Source organism: Pteropus medius, unplaced genomic scaffold (genome assembly GCF_902729225.1).
Source record: "Pteropus medius unplaced genomic scaffold, Ma_sr-lr_union100, whole genome shotgun sequence".
In the NCBI taxonomy this organism is placed as follows: domain Eukaryota; kingdom Metazoa; phylum Chordata; class Mammalia; order Chiroptera; family Pteropodidae; genus Pteropus; species Pteropus medius.
Window position 1 is genome coordinate 21,159,180 of NW_024351730.1, and position 19,820 is coordinate 21,178,999.

Genomic DNA, 19,820 nt, shown 5'->3' on the forward strand with positions numbered 1-19,820 from the left:
AATATTGAGAGATATAACCCAGATAGGCACTCTTAATTTTTAAATGTTTCAATGTCCTGAGACCAAAATGTTTGACAACTTCTATTACATTGTGTCTAGTAGAATGCCTTGTACATAACAGTGAATGTTGAATGAATGAATGAATGAATGAATGAGTAACAGAACCAAATGATTCAAATGTAAAATTAAAGCACAGTGGTAATAATTGAAAGTATTGAAAGGGAAGTAAGTAAGAGCCATTAAGAAATGATGTCTACTATGTGTTTGTGACTTTGAGTCCCCTTTTGCTTCCCTGAGAACGTTGATGAGGCATAGTGGAGTGAAGATGACTTGAGGGGGTAAGAAGAGCTGGTTTTACTGACCGTCTTTCTTTGCCACTTTTATGACAACTAATAGTAACAATGGACTGGATTGTGCTACAGTGACAATTACCCCCAAACATCTCAGTTACTAAACACCACAGTAATTTCTTACTCATACTACTTCGTGTTTAATGTGGAACTTCAGGAAGTTCTGCTCACCATTGTTAGTCAGGATCCAGGCTTCTGGAAGGCTTCTTTCAATAGATGCTTCCACAGTCATTGTAGCAGTGGGGAAGTTATGGTGACTCACAGGCTGCCTCTTTAACTTCTGCCCAGCCAGGACACATGTTACTTTCACTCATATTTTGTTCGCCATAGTGTCACATGTCCACGCCTAACTTCAAAGAATTGGTATCCTACCACGTGCTCAGAAGGCGGAGATTAATTGGTAGACAGTACTAATGACAACCTTCCAGTCATAATAGAAAATGTAGCCTTAACCTTGGAGGGTGCCATCTTGGAAGTGCTGATAGAATGGTGAAGCTATGTATGGACAGTGTGCAGAAGATATTCTCCTTCTGCATATCCTTATAGATAGAGGATAAGGGCTTTTCTCATAGTGAAGGAGGGCTGGAGTTACCAGTTCAAGGTCTACTGAAGAACCACTGGGGCTGTGGTTTTATGGGGGACTGCTGAGGTAGACTAGATTGATTTGAAACTGGTGGAGGTTCTTTTGTGCAAATATACACTAAACCACTCTTATTAGACCAAACAATGTCTGGATTTAATTCTTGGAGACAACTTAAGATCTAACTTGCTTGGATTAGTATGTCTGTAAACATGTGAGTAAAGAGACTGGAGGAAAAGCAAAAGTAATAGTCTAGCTGCAGATATCAATTTCAAAGTTAATAATGAAATTTCTTCTTGGCAGCAAGCAGTAGAATTTTACTGATGAAAATTGCTGGCAGAATCTTCAGAAATATGGCTTTTCTTTCTGTGGTAAACTGAATGTTTATGGTGTTTAGAGTTGTTCTGGTAATTCAGGTCCCAGTTCTACTTCCCTTAGTGCATTCTTCATCTCAGTAGCTCCTCATCCATCCCTTGTCAGTCCAAAAGCCCGTGTCATCTCAGACCCTTCTTTGTCCTTCATCCTCCACACTCTTCTGCTGTTTTCCTTCCTGTTCATTCCTGCTCTTCTCTGACTCCAACTGCTTTGCTTCAGATCCTCATCATCTCTTGTGAAAACTACTTCAATATCCTTCTGTTTCCCTAGACTTCATTCTTACTCCTGTAACTTCAACCTTTACAACTGCCAGAAGGACCTAAGTCACCAGAGCAAACTTAACGTCCCTTTGCTCAACAACCTTGAGTGACAGCTCTCTGTCCTTTGTACTCTCAAGCTTAACCTCCCTAGCCTTGCTGGTATTTAGAAGATCAAACCCAGTGTTCTAACCTGTGAGAGGCCGTCTCCTTAACTCTCTAATCATCTTTTGATGTTTCCACTCTGGTACAACAAGCTCTAGTAATATTTGGATTCTCGTGTACTTATATTTCATACCTTTCAATCTCTGTTCCAGTTTCTCCCACTTGACCTGATTAAATTTAATCTATTCTTGAAGCTCTTATTTCTTCCAGTAGAGTCTTTTCATCTCTCTTTTTTTCCCTCCATCCCACCAAAAGGCCTCTCCCTCACTTCTGCTCTCATTTCCACTGCCCTTGCTTTGTCATCATACCACAGTACAAGTGTGTTTTCTTCATTGTTGGCAAAGTACTCAAAGACCCTGCACCACATCCCATTCATCTTTGAATATCCATTGCCAAGCACAATGTTGCTAATTTAGTAGATGTTCAATAAATTTTGGACTGGACTAATTCATCCACCTGAATCTTACATGGGTGAATTATTTGCTAACCAGACCCGCTCAGTCACACTTGTATCTCCTTTGTCCCCACAAAGTTAGTATGGACAAGATATGCGTTTATGATCTTTAAGAATTTCACTAATCTGAAAACAAACTAGAGTATAAATAGAATATGTAACATCTACTTAACCAGAATGTATAGTATCCATTTGCCAGAGACAAACTTTCTAAACAATAGGTAATTCCATTTTTGTTTTTGGCTATTGGGCACTCATGGAAGAAATGACAACAGATTTCTCAAATTCATCTATATTTTCTTATTTGTATGACTTAATTTTCTTTTCCTTTTTCTTTTTTGGCATGGAGTGGTGTTGAGGGTGTAGGGGGTTATTACTGATCCATGAATTGTGATTCTTCTTGCATAGATTGAGGTTATTCCGGAGAAAACTGATTTGTTCATCACTCAGGGCCTAACATAGTGCCTGACACACAGACTACTTCATTAATGTTATTGATTAATTGAACACTTAACCTGAAAATGAGAGAAAAGACTAAAAACCAGAAGTAATGTGCAAACCTAAAGCAGGAATAATATTTAAAAATTTGTTAGATTATAGTCATCACATCACCCCAAACTAACCATCCTCAGTGGCATCAGGAAGCTCTTCTATTTTTATATGGCTGCTGAGAGTCGTCAAATTTGAGAATTGGATTCCTGGCCTGGGGGCTCCATTTATTGCTGACTAGATCATTCTGTCTACGGTTGCGATAACACTACCGAGGTAACTGTGACTACTACCAGCTGTCATTCATTCATCCCGGTGCTATCTCACTTAATCTCCACAAAACATTCTGTGAAATAAGCATCACTGACCCCTTGTTACAGATAAAGATGCTGAGGCTCAGTGGGGTTCAGTACGGTAGTCTGAACGGTTGCGTTCAGTATGTTATGCTATGTAGTTGTGAGAGCTATTCCCTAATGTTGCAACTCTCTCTCTTCCAGGCAAATTTGAGGACTCTACATCCTCACCCATTTGAAGTTAGGTGTGACCACATAATTTGCTTTAGCCAGTGAAACCAGCAGAAGCGATGGGTGTCATTTCCAGAAAAAGCTGTAAGAGCCAGTGTATGTTTCACTAGTCTCTTTTCCTTAAACCAGCAGTGTTCTAGAGAGTGGCTGATCCATACATCTAGATCCTGGCCCTAGGTCAAAGTTACAGAACCAAACCTCTAGCCAGTGTATAATGGACATTATCATGAGTGAGAAGTAATTCACTGTTGTTTTAAGCCTTGAGAATCCGAGATTGTACTTTTACTGTAACCTCGCCTATGTGGCAGGGGGAGTCTTTGGAGGTCCCAGTAAGTGGGGGACAGAGGTTTGAAATCAGGCATTTAGACTTTAGATGATATGATCACTTTTTATTTATTTCTTTGCTTTTAATTTTCTCTGCCCTCAGGTCTTTTTACTTTCAGATACAGATAGTGCTCTTGTCTGCTAACAAGAGACGTGGACACTGTTGACTCAGAGTTTTATTGTTTTAAGTCAGAAAATGAAATTCTTGGTATTTCTCAATGAGAGGCAACAAGTCAGCATTCAGAAGTGTAGTTTTCTGGGATGGTTCTGTTTTCTAAGGCCCATTCTTATCAACTCCAGGAAACAGCTGAAGCTCACAAATTATTATGGGCTGTGATCAGTTTTTGCTCAGAAAGAGCCATATACTGCAGTGGGTTCTGCAAGTAGTAACCATGGTTACAAATCAAAGAACAGTCTTGTTAGGTGAATGTATCAGAGAGACTAATATCAGCATTCTTTTTGAGGAGGAAGACCAGGAAAATCCAATTATAATGACAAGTTTTTACCTCAATAAATGTCTTGCTTTAAAAATCGATTCTTCTAGCACACATTTAAGCTGGGGTCTGTATTTTAGAAATTGTCGTAGGTGTCAAGATTGAATCATTTCTTCAATTTCTAAAGGACATCTTTGAATATTTTTGTCTCACTTTCTGGGGAAGTGCCTAGAGCCTATAAGAAAGTGGCATTTCCTTTTAACTAGCTACTGGCTAAAGCCATGTAGGTTATTATTATTTGTAATAATGTCAGTGATAGTGGTGACTTTTGTTTTCAGTAAAAATGGTTATTATTCCCTTGGATTGGGAGTATTCCTTTCTCATTAGTGGTAATAGTTTTATCATATCCAGTTATAGTGATAGAAATTTTGGGTTTTATATTGATTCATGCAAATTGTCAATTCATTCCTTCAATTAAATATTTTAAATGGTAATCTTTGCATATAAATACAATATGATTTCACTTACATGTAGAATCTAAGGAATAAAAAGAGCAAACTAATCAAAGACAGACTTACAAATATAGTGGACAATTTGGGGATGGACAGAGGAGAGGAGGATTAGGAGGCTGGGAGAATGGGGTGAAGGATTAAAGAAGTACAAATTAGTAGATGATAGTTGGTCATGGGGATGGGGAGCACGGCAAAAGGAATGCAGTTAGCATTAGTATGTTAAGTAGGTGGAGGGCCGGGAGAGGGAGGGAGCAATTGGGGGGATCGTTTTATGAACTATATAGATGTCTAACCAATGTATACTTGAAACTAATTTAAATAAGTGAATTTAATAAAATAAATACCAATCTTTGGCCAGCGCTCAACTAGGAACTGAGAAAATACAATGAACAAGGCAAACACAGTCCCTACCTCCAGAGACCTACTGGTTTGACCTGTTTTTATCAGGGGGAGGGTGATGTTTGTGATAAGCATCCTGAACAAAGTGGGAAGTGTTTGTGGAAAGAGTGAGACACGTCCGAAGGAGAAGAATGAGAACCTAGAGACCATGTAGGGGGTGATCAGACAGTGAGAGATCTGACTCAGCTAAGGGGTGTTGATTAGAGGAATCAGAGAAAAGGGAGGCTTCCTTGGTTCATGAGCACTGGCTTAATACAAACACGTAGAGGAAAGTGGACTTTGCTGCTTCAGGGAATGGAACAAAGCCCTATGGGTGAAAGTTGTAGGGGAGAAAATATTGACTTGAGACTCCTGATGTTTAGATAGGGATTTGAATATAATTTTTATTTTCATGATTCATGGACTTCAGTGATTTTCTAAAAGGATCAGTGACCAGATCCAGGTTCAGGCTGGTAAAGCCCAGTTGGCAAGGATATAGTCCCATTCCTTCTGATGAGGATGCAGGATTTTCCCATCCTGGAACCTTTGTTTACGGGCTTGGAGGGGAATGAGGGCTGCAGGGCCTAATTCCTCAGTGCTAGAAAATTGTAAAAGTAAAGGAAGGGCCTCTACTTATGCAAATCTACAGTTAAGACTGTGAATATATGAGGATGTACATTATTTCTAAGAAGTTATGTCTATTTAAATGAAAGCCAGCTCTTTCTGAGCATGTGTGTGCTTCGGTTGGCACATATAGTCTCTTGGTCTATCCATATGCCACTGCTTACCTGGGAAATTAAAGTGTTTTATCACATGTAAGAATGAGCTTTACTACAGTGAAATTAATTGCCTCACAAAGTGGCAGATTTCCTGTCATCAAAAGTATATAAGGGGCATTAAGAAACTGGCTCTGTCTGATGTTATAGGAGAAAAATTGCTTGGGAAAGAACTTGGTAATGATCTCTAGGAGTCTTCTAATTCTGTGATTCTGTGAGACACATCTATAATAACATACCCAACCTTCCAGAATATTTACCCTATGGGACATTTAAACTTATTATATCATCCGTATTGTATTCCTGCTGTAGAGATAATGTATAACTGTGAGAAAATTCTAGTAGTACTGTACTGGAGGAATTTCTGAAGCCAAAGTTTTGATACTGATACAGGTCATTACTGATATGAGCTTCTTTCTCATTCTCTGCTTTTTTCCCCTTTTTATCTTGGTTCAGCAGAAAATAGATTTTTTTTTAGAATGTACCTTTGCCCACTGATTTAAGCAGTCTTTAAATAGCAAAACTAGACCCAATGAAGCATCCTTTTTTTTTTTTTTTGGTTAATGTTTAATGCTTCACATATTTTACCATTTGCTCTTTTTCCCACCCAATTCACCCTCCACCCCGCGTCAGTAATAAATATTGAAAGGCATAGATTGCCCTCAAATCAGAGTGATGAGTGCTAGAATGAACTAAGACCACAGTCTCCTTAGAAAACAGTAGAGATTATCTGAAGAACTTTCTATCACTGTGATGTAACATGCATAAATAAGCTAGGTACATAGTGCATAGCTTTCTCCAGTAAATAATAACTCATGACCTCTGCCCTCGGTGAGACATTTAACACTTGCTAGATACTCTCAGACTTTGGTTTGCCTGAAGTTACCTTATACCCTCCGTGTGATGAATAACAGCTACCTTTAGGCCTCAGTCATCATTTTAAAAGTCTTCTCAGATGATTTCAACCCCCTGCTGCAACCTTTCATTTCTCTGAACTCATCTCTTTAGGCTGGAAAGTTGTAAATGGTGGCATCCTGCAATGGCAATTGTAGTTCACTATTTCCTGAAGATCTTGAGTTCAGAGGAGATTTATGTGCATGCAGTTGCAGGCCAAAGGGAATGAGAAAAAAGACAACAATGCGCATTTACTGAACATCTGTGGAGGATCTTTGCACTATTATACCATTTGGAACCTTGATTTCACTTTGGCTGGTTTGTATAATAATCCTCTTCAAGGAGGAGAAAATGAATGTCTGTGCAAGTGCACCTCAAGAAAGGTGCTGCATCCGGACTTTGCTCTTGTTCAGACTTGCGGCACTTAAACGTGGAGAGTCTTCAGGGCCGCTGGGGGGATAGAGGCCCAGAGGTGTCCTGGAGGCTGCTCTTTAAATTGTGGGTGACCTGTGATCATCGATTGCCCAATGTGTATTAACTAATTGGATGTGCGTCAGCAAGGCCATGAGGAATTACTGCACAAGGAAGCCAATTTAAATGGCTTTTTTCCAGGTCATATTTTGTTGGCCATAAATAAGGAACAGAGAGAGATGGGCTACATTTATTACTGGAGGCCCAGAGAATATGTCTATTACTCTTTTAAAGTTTTATATCTATGTCCACATCTGTACTTCTACTTATATCCAATACCAATAAACTATATTTATATTGATTTCAATATTGACATTCTTATCTATATATTTATTTGGCTGCAGATACAAGACTATGTTAAATGGCTTGCTTTTCTGCACGTGCTTTTTATTTCTGCATATTCTTTTTAGGTATAGGGTTTTTGCTGACTAAAGCTATAGATGTGAATCTTTGATAATTCAGACAGAGCCTTTAGGAAAAATTTCCCATGCTGTAATTTAAAATACAGTGTAAGTATTATTTCATGGAGCATGTGAAAACTACTTACAAATTGATTTTAAACTTTTAAATGTTAATCTCAATGTTTATATTAAAATTTGATTTAACTCCTAAGGTTGTCTACTGGTTAATAAAGTTTCAAATTAATCTCAGGTACTTAGAAATAATAAAAGTAGACTTAATTCACATCATATGATAAATAGACATATATATGTATTTCTAAAGTATTATGTGTAAATGGTTATGAAATCGAAGAACACAGGACTCTTAATGAAAACAAAATCCTTTTGTCATCTTCCCTATTCCCAGGCCTGCCCTTGTAACAATCACTTTTAACTCTTTAAATTGTTTCCAATTCTTTTCTTTTAGTTTTGTCATGTGTATCTTCATATCGCTATATAATAAACTTATATTGCTATTTCTGATTTACCAATCTTAGATATCATCTATTAATTCTTTGCTGGAAAAGATATTACCTGTTTTGTACAAACATTTTTTCTTCCTTCAAATATTTTTGTATGATTATTCTTAGTTCCATTATTTATTACATTTGTAATTTTAGGCAATAAACCTATGTATGTATGTATGCATGCATGCATGTATGTATGTATGTATGTATGTATGTATGTATGTATTTATGTAGCAAGTATTGGAGAGATCTTTTGACTTCTTACCTTGAAGTAAAGGATATTAGCTTCTCTACTCTTCCCTGCCCTTTTCCTTGCTACTTTCACTTCCAGGCTTTGTCATTGCTACTTCTATTTATTGTCAGTATTGGTTAGATTTACATTCTTGTCTCTATTTGTAAATACAATCTCTGCTTTTTGTATCAGTTGATTCTAAAGTTGAAATCCATAAATAGTATTTATATTGTTATAACTATATGAATTTAGTTTACTCTAAAGCTGTATAATGGGTTATAATTATATTTACTCTCGTAGTTTTTTTTAACTCGGAGTTTTAAATTGTATTTTTTAGATTTATGTATTGTTACTGTAGTCCCAGGCTCTTTCTATATCTCAGGGATACTAATAAACCCTATAAATATCTCCTTTTTGCAGATCCATCCCTCTTCGTTGTCTTCCTCTGGACCTGCTGCACATTTGCTCTTCTGGCATTTACTTTCATTGCTTTCCTGAGTTTGAGACCATACATCTCTTTTTCTTAGTTTATTCTTTCATTTTGCTAAATTACATTTCGAGTAACTTTGTATGAAAGGGCATATAAAGGTTGACATTTTTTAATTTTTTTTTTTAATCCTCTATAAGCTTCTTTATTGTTTTTTTTTCCTCACATTTGATTATTGATAATTTGGATGAGTATTAGATTCTAGGTTGAAAATAATTTTTATTTCAGAACTTTGAACGCATGGGTCCATTCTCTTCTACCATTCTGTGTTGGTTAAAAGAATTCCAAAGTTTAATTCTTAATTCTTTTCTTCTCTAGATAGAAAAATCTTAGGCTATTCTCTTCATTCTTGGTATTGCGAAGTTTCACAATGACTCATCTACATAGAGGGCTGGATGTGTGTGTGTGTGTGTGTGTGTGTGTGTGTGTGTTTGTTTATTTTTCCCTAGGGTCCTTTGTGATTTAAAGAAACATGTCTTTTACCTCTGATATGTTCTCTTTAGTAGAATGTTCTTTAATTCCTAGTTCTGACTTAGTAGGACTCCTAATAGTCAGATTTTATCCTTCCTGAATTGAGCCTCTGTTCCTCTGACCTTTTTTTTTTCCTATTTTTTGGCTCTTTGTTCCCCTCTATCCCTACTTTTTTGTAGACTATTTTCTTGATTTTATTTTCTAACGGTTATATTGTTTTATTTTATTTTTTACAATCATATGTAGTCTTTAAAAGTAATTATAATCCTAAAACATTTTTCCTGTTCTATTTTTCATAATATCCTGTACATGTTTTACGGATATAATATCTTCTTAAATCGCTCTGAAAGCTAGTAAGAGTTTTCATTTAAATTTTCTAAATTACATTTCTTTTATTGAAATTGTGTGTGTTTTTGTTTGTTTTGGTGTATGTTTTAGTCTTGGGCTTTCTCTCTTAAATATCTGATGATCCTTATACAGATGATGTATTATTAAATTGTATACTTAAAACCTTTATAATTTTAATAATCAGTGTCACCCTGATAAAATAAAAAAATCCGATGATCCTTAATTATTCATTTGTATTTAAGGGAGAGGATTTTTTTTTTTGCAGATTTGTTTTTGAGTGAGTAGGAAGTGTTATCCTGAGGCGTCCCCTAAGTTCTAGAATTCAGAAGACTGCTCTGAGGTATAAACACCTGCACTAATTATCCTGGTCTTTTCTGAACACTTTCGCATGGAGCCCTGTGGTGTAAATGCCTTGGCTGCTGAGTGTTCTGCCCATTGGGGTGGTGTTAAATGTTCTCAGCATAGGCTTTCCATAAACTTGTCCTTTTCAGCCTTCATTATGTTTGACTTCTTCCCATTTGGAGCTTCTTTAGAGTTTTGCAGGGAATATCTTCTCTTTTTTGACTAGTTGCCTCTCTGCGCATATTTTACACTGCAATTCCTATTTAGAGTAAATAGTGTAAAGTTTAGTACTCCATCTGCTCTTCTTCCAGAACGTTTTTGAAGTCTCTTGTCTCTGTTGGTCTTCTACCAGTTCTTTTAATTGATATGGTTTTATATATTTTTTTGTTTTTAGTAATTTTTTATTCTATCATTTTAAAAGTAGCTAGGAAGAGACAAAGATAAACTCTTTTGGTAAGTCATATACTAAGTTGAATTGGTAGCCTTTGTAAGTTATTTTAAATTTAGACAGTTCATCAAGTCAGAGAATTTCTCCATAAATCTGAATTAGCACAATTTTACTATATCTTGGATCTGGTATCTACATATAGATACAAGAGAGTAGCCCAACAAATGAAATCAGGTATTGCTACTTGTGCTTAAAATGATTAACTTGGGTTAGGGGCATTTAGTAAAATCACTTTGGGTCAGCGCCTATTTGGAAAGAAGGGCCAGTGAGCTGTTTGTTTATTGCTGTCATAGACTGCCCTTGGTCTTTCTCATGTACCCTTTTATTAGCTAGCATAGGCTCGTTGATGGTATTACTCTTTTTCTATTTTTTGTGAGATAAAGTCACAAATTATTTTATGTACTTCTACCTATATTCTTTGGGCAGAATAACTTTTTATTCATAGGGGTGTGTGTGTGTGTGCGCGCGCGCGCGCACACGCATGTGTGCATGTGAGTGAGTGATACAGACAAAGAACTGTTATGGGATCACAAATACCATACACAATCACAAGGACCACAGATTCCTTGAAGTACTTAACGGGGCTCTCCTTTCCAGTCCTTGTTTTTTTCCTGAATGTTTCCTCAACTAGTAGAGATTCTTTAACTGTCTTTTTGTATGTCTGTGTGTAGAAAGAGAATGTGATTTTTTTTTAAAGAAAATTAAACTATCTACCTTAGAGTAGAATAAAAATGAAATACCCAGTGCAATATTATTAGAACGGGAGTCTCCATGGTTAGAGCATTTTGCTTTTGCTGGTTGAAATTTAAAAAGAATGAGAAAAGATGTAAGTGACTTTGAGATGTCTAAGATCTAACGTTGAGTCATGGGAAAGGCCCAGAGAGTAGACAGAAAACTCAAAAACAGGGGAGAGCGGAGTCAAGGAAGTTGAGGTTAGATAGGATACCAAAAGGAGTGTGTACAGCACAGGTCTCAAAAGGGTAAGGATGATCTTTAAAAGAATAGTCTCTGTGAGGACACATTGGCATAGATGTTTGTTATGTTGTGGTTTGTCATCTGCATACTTCTCTTTCTAGAAGGATGTCCTCTCCATTATCTTTGCCCCTTATACTAGAGATAACTTCAGCTTCTGGCTAGAACTTTACTCACATACTTTGAAAGTTACCTGGATCTTTTGGTGTCTTCCTTATTCCTCTAAATTTGCTTTACTTTTCAAGCCAATTGCATTCTTTGAATTATTTCAGTTCCCCTAGATAATTTTCTACCCAAGGCTCTCCCTTCCTTTTGCTGACATCCTGACAAACTCTCTTATTTCTCCTCTTATTCTTACCTCCTGATTCTTCCTACACAGGGGGTTTCTTTTTCTCCCCTTTATTGCTTCTCACCTCTATTCCCCGGCTGACTGACAGGTCTTTAGCCAGTTTGGCAGAGTCTTTCTGTTCTGTTAGTTCTGGGCCAGCTACAAACTTCTTCCTTATTTATTCTAAAGCTTTCCAAGTCTGAAGGCTCCTGGAGTGTGCACACAAAATCTCCCTCCATAGGAAATGGACTTTGAACAGTAGTGTTTATAGTAGTAACTCGGAATAGAGGTAAAATGATACCCAGTTGCTATTATTCATTCATTCACAAATATTTATTAAGTACCACTAGTGCCAAGCTCAGAGTATACCTGTGAGCAAGACAAACCAAGAGCCCTGGCTCTGGACTCTTGGAGTTTACATGATATTAAATCATAAATTAATGACAAAAATCTCTAAATGAAACAAAACAATTAGAATTAAAATAAGCAAAACTATCCAAACTAATTTTCGCTTAGTTATGAAATTCCTTCAAAGAGCTCCTTCTGACAATATTTTTAACTTTCCTTAGTCTAATATTTACATTTCAAATATTTACATTTCTGTATTTTATTTGGAGGTGGGGTATAAGAATGGATTGGAATTTTTAATGAAATATTTATTATTGTTTTTGGTGGGGATAGCTCTTGATATTCTGTTCTTGTGGAATACTGGGAAACTGGTCTGACAAAATCCAAGCTTATCTTTTAGCCATTCCTTCCAGATTTTCTTAAACTTATTGCAAGTATATCCCAAATGATTTATCCTCTTTGTCTCATTGTATTTCTGATTTAGTTGTTGAAATTGGGTAGAAATTTCAGTTGGAGTAACCTGAAATGTGGAAAACTAATATGGAAATAATGAAGAATTGGCTATGTGATTATTGTGGAATTTTAAAAACACTTGGCTATGACTATGAACTAGGACATTCAGAAGCATGTGGCATTATTGCTTGTATAATTACATTGCTATCGTTTTTAACATACTTTCTTCTTTGTCATAGAGCTGTGGTTTTAGGTAACTGTTTAATCTCAGTGGCAAAAAGAGTAACTGAGTTCAATATTTTCATCCCTATTTTTTTCTTTATAAAAATGAAAAAAACAAAGAAATGTAATTTCCATTTTTGGAATGTACAAAATTGAATGGTGTTTAAAAGAAAAGAATAGTCTCTGTGAGCACTCATTGACATGGATGTTGGCATAGCTAAAATTGGCAACGAAGAACATTTCTACTTTAAACATTTTTAGTAATATTATATTACACATAATTGCCATGGAAATAGAGTATATTCTTTGTAGTTATACATTAAATTTTCTCTTCATTAGAAATGATGTTTATGTGTTCATATAAATAACAGAGGCAATGGATTGGTATTAAGAGATAAAGATTTAAATTTGCCACTTGCTGTGTGACCACAAACTTAACCTCCTTCAAGTTCATTTTGTTATGTATATATAAAGTGGTAATAATAATACTAACCTCAAAGTATTTATATGAGGATTCAGGTAATGAAGTTAAAGTACATAGTATTCAAAAAGACTAGTTGACCCTTAATGTTAGGTATAGACATTTTCTAGTTAGATGTGCTATGTCAACAAAGAGGCTAAAAAGAATATCATTGAGTCAGTGGGGGACAGAAGACATTAGCATGCATTTTTTTGCAACTACATTTATTATTAGTCTTGTGGTCCCAAGCAATTCAAATCATACCCATGGCCCTGAATTGTCGGACATTAAGGACCAGATTCATTTAAAAGTCCATTATATGTAAGTTACTATAGTTATTTTTATGTTAAAATATTATTTAATTATTATTGAGAATAAAAAACCTGGTTTACGTCATAACCCATCTTGTGATCTTGTGATCTTGTCCCTAGATTCTCTATTGGCTTGTTATAAAGGTATGAGGTTTGTGTGTGAGAGTTTATGTGTCATTACATTACATACGTATTTACATTTTTGTCTAATGTGTTTACATTTAAATATCCTCTTCCTATGCTGTACATTCTCTTCACCCTTTTTATTGTATCCAATAGATACAATTGCAAAAGACCTTGTGAATTGCTACATGTGTGCTAAAGAATAACAATGATTTTCAAACAGTGCAGAATGCAATTAATTTTTATAGAAGACAGTATGTACCTGCCAAGTCGGTACTTTGAAAATGAAATTGTTTTTGATTGTGTGAAACTGCTTGAAAATGTGATTTTCCAAAGGCTTTTCTTTCTTTCTTTTTTTTTTTTTATGGCAAAAAGACAGTGATATGGGAATTAATTATTATTGTGCACTCGAGGCTGGTTCTTCTTTTTCTTCTTTTTTAAAAATCAAAGCTTAAAAAAAAAACAGTTTCTTTGGACCGAGAGCAGTGATAAGACAGTCTTATGCCCTGGATTTTAGATGGAAAGGGCCTACTAGTGATAGCTTTGAGTAAAGGAATCGCTAACTGCACAGGAAGTTGCATACTTTAGGGGAGCCTGGGAAACACCTTTTTGGTACAAGCTGACATTTTCCTCTATTACTCCACTCACTCAGGATTGTAGGATAATGAGTTTACATTATAGGCCAAAACTATAAGTAGAAAGCACTAATTTATTCTGACAATGTGTCTAATCGAATATCAGGTGTAAAATATCCACAACAGTATGTTGTTAGGGACCCGTTGTGTAACAGCTTCCTAGATTAGCTAAAGTGTCACATACAAACTTCTGATTCCCAGATATAACCTGGTTTGTAATCTCTTTTGGCTCTTATCCTTGTCTTTTTGAATTGCGTGATATGTTTCCAGAAAAGGCAGATTAAACAGTGATTTTCTGAAACTAAGTTTTTATTTATTGGATATTGTAGGTGAGAATTTATAGTAAAAGCCTAGTATGATCATTTTTTTGTGTGTGTGCTTACATTGCAAGGATGCTAATTTAATGATTTGCTTGAGATATGATATTTGAAGCAGTGGCTTGGAGGAGAGCAAGGTTATCAGAACTACTGCTGTGGCTTTGTCAACTTATCTATGCACCTTTCAACTCAGGTTTTGACTAGGAACTCCTTTGGTTAAGATAGCTGGTTTATTTAGAGCAGTTATTCTCAAACTTTAGCATGCTTCAGAATCACTTAGAAGGTTTGTTAATATCCACATTGCCAGATTCCATATCCAGAGTTTCAATATAGTTGGTCTGGGGTGAGTCCCAGGAGTTTGCATTTCTAACAAGCGCTCATGTGATACTGATGCTGTTGGCCTGGGGGCCAACCACACCTTGGGAACCACTGCATTAGGAAGCATTTGTCTCTGGTTCAAGATGTTAGGGTGTAGGGATAGGGAGTTTTCTAGAGAGGGAGGTAGGAGAAGATTGAAAAATGCTGATCATCTTGCTCAGGGTTTACCCAGAAGTGTTGACTTCAGTCAGATTTATTCCAGTGTATTACAAAGCTAAACATTAATGAATATTACTAATGTTACTTTTTAATACATTTATTAACATTACTTTTATTTATGAGAATCAGATAAGGTTAGGAAGGACAATAGATTTGATTATTTCTTAACATTGACCTCCTCTTCCTCTTCTGGTTCTTGCCTCTCCCTTGGATCTGTGCCCCTTTCTGCCCCTCGTACAGTATAAATATAGATAGTCATGCTATAACTGTCTTTTGGAAATGAGAGAAATGATGAGACCGTATATGAGGTTTCTTGGAAAAGTTATGACATAAATCAAGATCACCATTATAGGAAAAGCCTTATTCATTTGGCTTCTACCTATTCAGATTTTGCAGCAGTTAGGACAGTGCTTGAATTGAAGTGCACCTATGCGATATGTATAAAGAGTTTCCAAAGCAAATTAGTAAGTTTAAGATATTGCCCAGGAAATTTAAATTACTTAATGAAAAACTACTTTCAATTTATTTCAGTGCTTTCATTTACATACAGTTGCTTTGTAATTAGAAATTAGTCTTATCTAATCATTTACATAAGCTACTTTTAACCAATGATGAGGATTGTGAAGACTTCATTGCCTTAGTAATATATAGTTCACATTCCTTTACTTATTCAGGTAGAATTTTTACCCATTTAGTTTAAGTAACTAGTTTTGTTTTTTTTTAGTGTAAAGTGTAAAATTGTATCTATTTGTCATTTCCTGTTAGCTTCAAGCCCAGCGTTATTTGGGGGTATTCATGTTTGTACCTGGTGTCTTTTGTGTTGAGTGGACACTAGAAACCTTGTATGTGGTTCAAAGAAGAAAATGTGGCCTTCAAAGAGGTTCTTTTAATTTTGCTCATAAAGCATTTTTTCAGATGTTACTTTCCTTTGAAAAATGCTCTGTGCTCAAATTTTCCTAGAATAAAACATCCACCAGGTAAAGGGTTTAAGAGATTTGGGCCATGCTTACTCAATGAAGTGCAACAGAGTGGAAAATATCCTGTCTTGCCAGCCCAAGAAAATTATGATTTTCCTGATCTAGTGGTTAAAGGCAATTATATTATTTAAAAAGTTACTGTTAGATAGACGTTAAATTATTAGGAGTAGGTTTTAGTCTTTTATAAAATTATGTATTGGTGTTTCAATCTGAAGGAATCAAAGTCTGTAATCTAAAGAATTATTTGGAAGCACATATGAAGCTGTGTTTGAACTTCTGTGCTTTTTCAACCCTTGTCCTCTTGGTGTGAAGACCGGCCTGAGTCAGATCATTGAGGATTAAGGATGAATGCATTGCTCAGCACCTCGCAAGAGTTGGGTCAAGCACCCTGGCTTTGAAAACTTACTCTTTTGCTTAGTAAGCCTGGAAATTTGAGGTCCAACTGCAGAATTAAAGTTCAGCATTCTGTTGGTAACAGTCTACTTGAAAATGGTCTTTAACTCTTCTAGATGTCCCTCCTCTCTGTTCTTGTTTAACGGTGTCTGAAGTCATTGACTAGCTTGCCAGTGGATTTTACCTACAGCAGCTGTGTTGTCAGAGAGCATGATTCCCATGAAATATTCCTGATGAAACCATCCCTTGACTTAAATAAGAAATTTGACTTGTTGAGGGAGAAGATGGGATATACTTATTTTAGTCTGGCAAAGGAGAATGCAGGAAATAAGGGAGCCTGTGACAATACTATTTTGAGGGAAAGAATGGGGATTCTGGATCAGATGTCCACTAAGGATAAATATTCTTAATTAAAGTGTTAGCTAGAGACAGGGACGCAGATGGCTTTTTGGGTTGATTAGAGCAAGCGGTGTCCTCAGAAGGATTACAGAGACCTGGGGGAGAGGACGGCTAGGCCTGTATCCTGGGGCCAGCTTTGCTGATGTGAGGAAAGAGCTTGTCTCTGCAGGGGACAGGAAAAGGAAAGGATATCAGGTAGATTAGGATGTGTGTTAAAGGGCTGTGACAAAGAGCAAACAAAACCAGGAGCAAATCTATTTTTATGTTTAACTATTTTTGACGTTTCTTTCAACATTTAACTTATCTTGAAACAGAGTCAGGCAGTAAGACTTAAACATGTTATTTGAGATTTTTCATACTTTTCATTTAACCATGTTTGTGCTCCATCCAACCTGGACATAGCTAAAGCATCATTACCATGCTCATCATCATTTACTAGTGTTTATGAAGCATACAACCGAAGTCTTTGGGTTTTTGAAAATAAATATTTAATTAGGATTTTCTTTTGTTTTACCAGGTAGCCCAGCCATGACCCATAGGAATCTGACTTCCTCCAGTCTGAATGACATTTCTGATAAACCAGAGAAGGACCAGGTAAGCAAAGAACTCTTGCTTCTTTGAAATGTAAGACCAAATGTATATCTAAGAGATGCTGGGAAAAGATTAGAAAGATAGTTCTCTAACTTAAAGTGAACCAATTAGTGTAGATGGGGGTTTTGCACTTTCTCTGAAGGAAGAGGTAGGTGGCAGTATGTGAAGGGATTTGAAGTTAAATAAGATAAATCTTGACTCCAGCCTTTACAGAAGATAAATCTTGACTCCAGCCTTTACAGATGTATTCTCTTGGACAATTTAAATCTTGGAGCTATAGTTGTCTCAGCTTTAAAATAGTAATAGTAATTTCTACCTTAGGGTTATCATGAGGATTAAATGGGATACTTTATGAAAAAGTGCATTGCTGAACTATAAAGGGCTAAGAAATACTGGCAATTGTTAACTTTCGGGAGATATTTTAGGCAAAGGCAATGTAGTGTTGTTAACTGTTTATCCCTTAAAACATATAGTAAGTAGCTTATTTGAGACGAAGAGCAATTAGATTTTGAATCTCGAATATCTTTCTTTAAAAAGAATGTGGTAGAAACTGAGCCATTTTCCCAATTGGGTGAAGAGCTGGGTAGAGAATATAAAAAAAGGTAAGTATTAGGTATAATTTTGCATTTTATAATAAAAACCAAAACCAGTTATTTGAACTAAGAGGGTGAAAATTCCACCTGAATAAATAAATCTGAATTAAATATTCCTAGGGTAATGAAGGCTTCCTTGTGATGATGTTCCTCTTTAGCTTTAACTGGCAGCACTTGTAGTCGTGATCAGGTTTATAGGTCTTGGTGAATTATAAAGAGCACAGGAAAGGTGAAAGTATGTTTTTTTCTTGTGAAATAGCTTTTGGATTTTTCCTTCTTTTCACCAGCAGCACCCTAATAGGACCTTTATCATCTCAAAATGGATTGCTAGAAAAGCCTTTGGAACTAATCCCTTCTCCATTTTCTCCCAACTTAGTATACTTTTCATATTATTGCCCTCATATTTCTCCCCTGAATCAAAAGCTTAGGGTGGCTTCCTGTCAAGTTAAGTTCAGAATTCCTTATCTGACTTTTAAGATTCTCTGAAATCTGGTGTTATTCTTCTCATCTGAATTTATTTGCTACAAGAGGGAGTCTGCTTTAGTCAGGCCTAATTTCCCTGTCTTTACATTGAATTCTTGACCCCTACAGCTGCTACCCCTTCAAATGCTAGTACGAGTGGCTCTCCTTCCCTCCATTTGCCTGCCTCTTGAAATCATCAGGGAAAAAATCATTTAAATATGGGATACATTGACAGGTACATACCTGTAGCAGAAAATGGAAAACTCAGTTCACTAGGACTTATTGACAATTTTCCTCAGAACTAATTTACACATCTTGGTTCCAGCCAATGTTTATCAAGCAGCATACTGGTAATGAAGTTTGCCAGGGGTCCTGATTCTGGATAAGGCAGAGTTGGGAATATCTGCTTGACAGCCTTTTTTGAGGCAGGCTTCTTTTATTAAGCACAGTTCTCCCTTTGCCATGAATTTGCCAGCTGGTAAATGCTGACTGAGAGAAATTTCCTACCTTCTTGGGTCTCTTCATATCCGGGCATATGAGGAAGAAATCCGATTGCTTAGGATGTTTATTACATAAGATTTTGATTCAGGTGTTAGAAGAAATAGGCTGGAACATTATGATTTTGGGGTATTGAATTTGCTGTAAAACTTGTGTGATCATAGTCCTTGAAACCATAATCTTTGATACCTATCACTAACATCTCATATTCATTAAGGTTCATAATAAGATGAAACCAGGAAGATTTAATTCAGTTTTGTTCTTTTTGTTTTCAAAGCCAGAAAATGAAGTTGATGAGTATATCATTATAAGAGCGACTATCCATCCTCATTTATCTAATGTAATAGCCATGGTTAATCAAATGAGCTCTTCATCTCTCCAAAGAGGAAGAAGCTCTATTCTTTGATTCTCACCAAAGAGTTTGAAGAGAGGCTTTGTAACTGACCTATGATTTCTTCTACAACCAAAGGTAGAGTAGGAGTTTAAATTAATAGTTCCAGTTTCTATACCTACTATTTTAGTAACTTCAAATACAGAAGCTCCTGGATCATTTTAGGGTGATAAGAAGAAAATGGGCTTGCAAAGAAGATGAAGCTATGGCAAAAAAAAACAGTAAACCCAGGCTTTATTTTTTTTAACCTGCTTTTTTCTCTGTTTGTGTAGGAAAAAAAGGTTGCCAGGCTCAAATTTGTTTTGAAAAAGCTTTTATAATTAATTAGCCAATGTCCTGGAAATGATCTTGGCAGTAAAGTCAAACTTGTTCTATATGCTTTTCCAAGTTGGCCCCAAAAACTTCCATTCGACTGGAAGTGAAGTTTCTGATTGACTGATTATTCTGCCTGAATACAATTTGAACAGTTGTGATGGTGCCTCACAACTTTCAAGAGCTATATAACTTCTCAGGAGCAGAAGAAATGGGTTTAGTGTTCAGAGTTATGAATAGGAGCAGGATTTCTCTTTCTGACAGCTACATAGTGACAAAA

The 19,820-nt window shown here is 36.1% G+C and overlaps 1 protein-coding gene across 9 annotated transcripts in view; it reads left to right on the forward strand.

Annotated features, from left to right (window-relative positions):
* SLC4A4 (solute carrier family 4 member 4) overlaps positions 1–19,820 on the forward strand; it is a 357,503-nt gene that overhangs the window by 209,319 nt on the left and 128,364 nt on the right. For all 9 annotated transcript variants that reach the window (XM_039845398.1, XM_039845397.1, XM_039845399.1 and 6 more), the window contains one exon: positions 17,211–17,287. In XM_039845398.1, the coding sequence (XP_039701332.1) occupies positions 17,211–17,287 (77 nt within the window). The remainder of the gene's footprint in view (positions 1–17,210; positions 17,288–19,820) is intronic.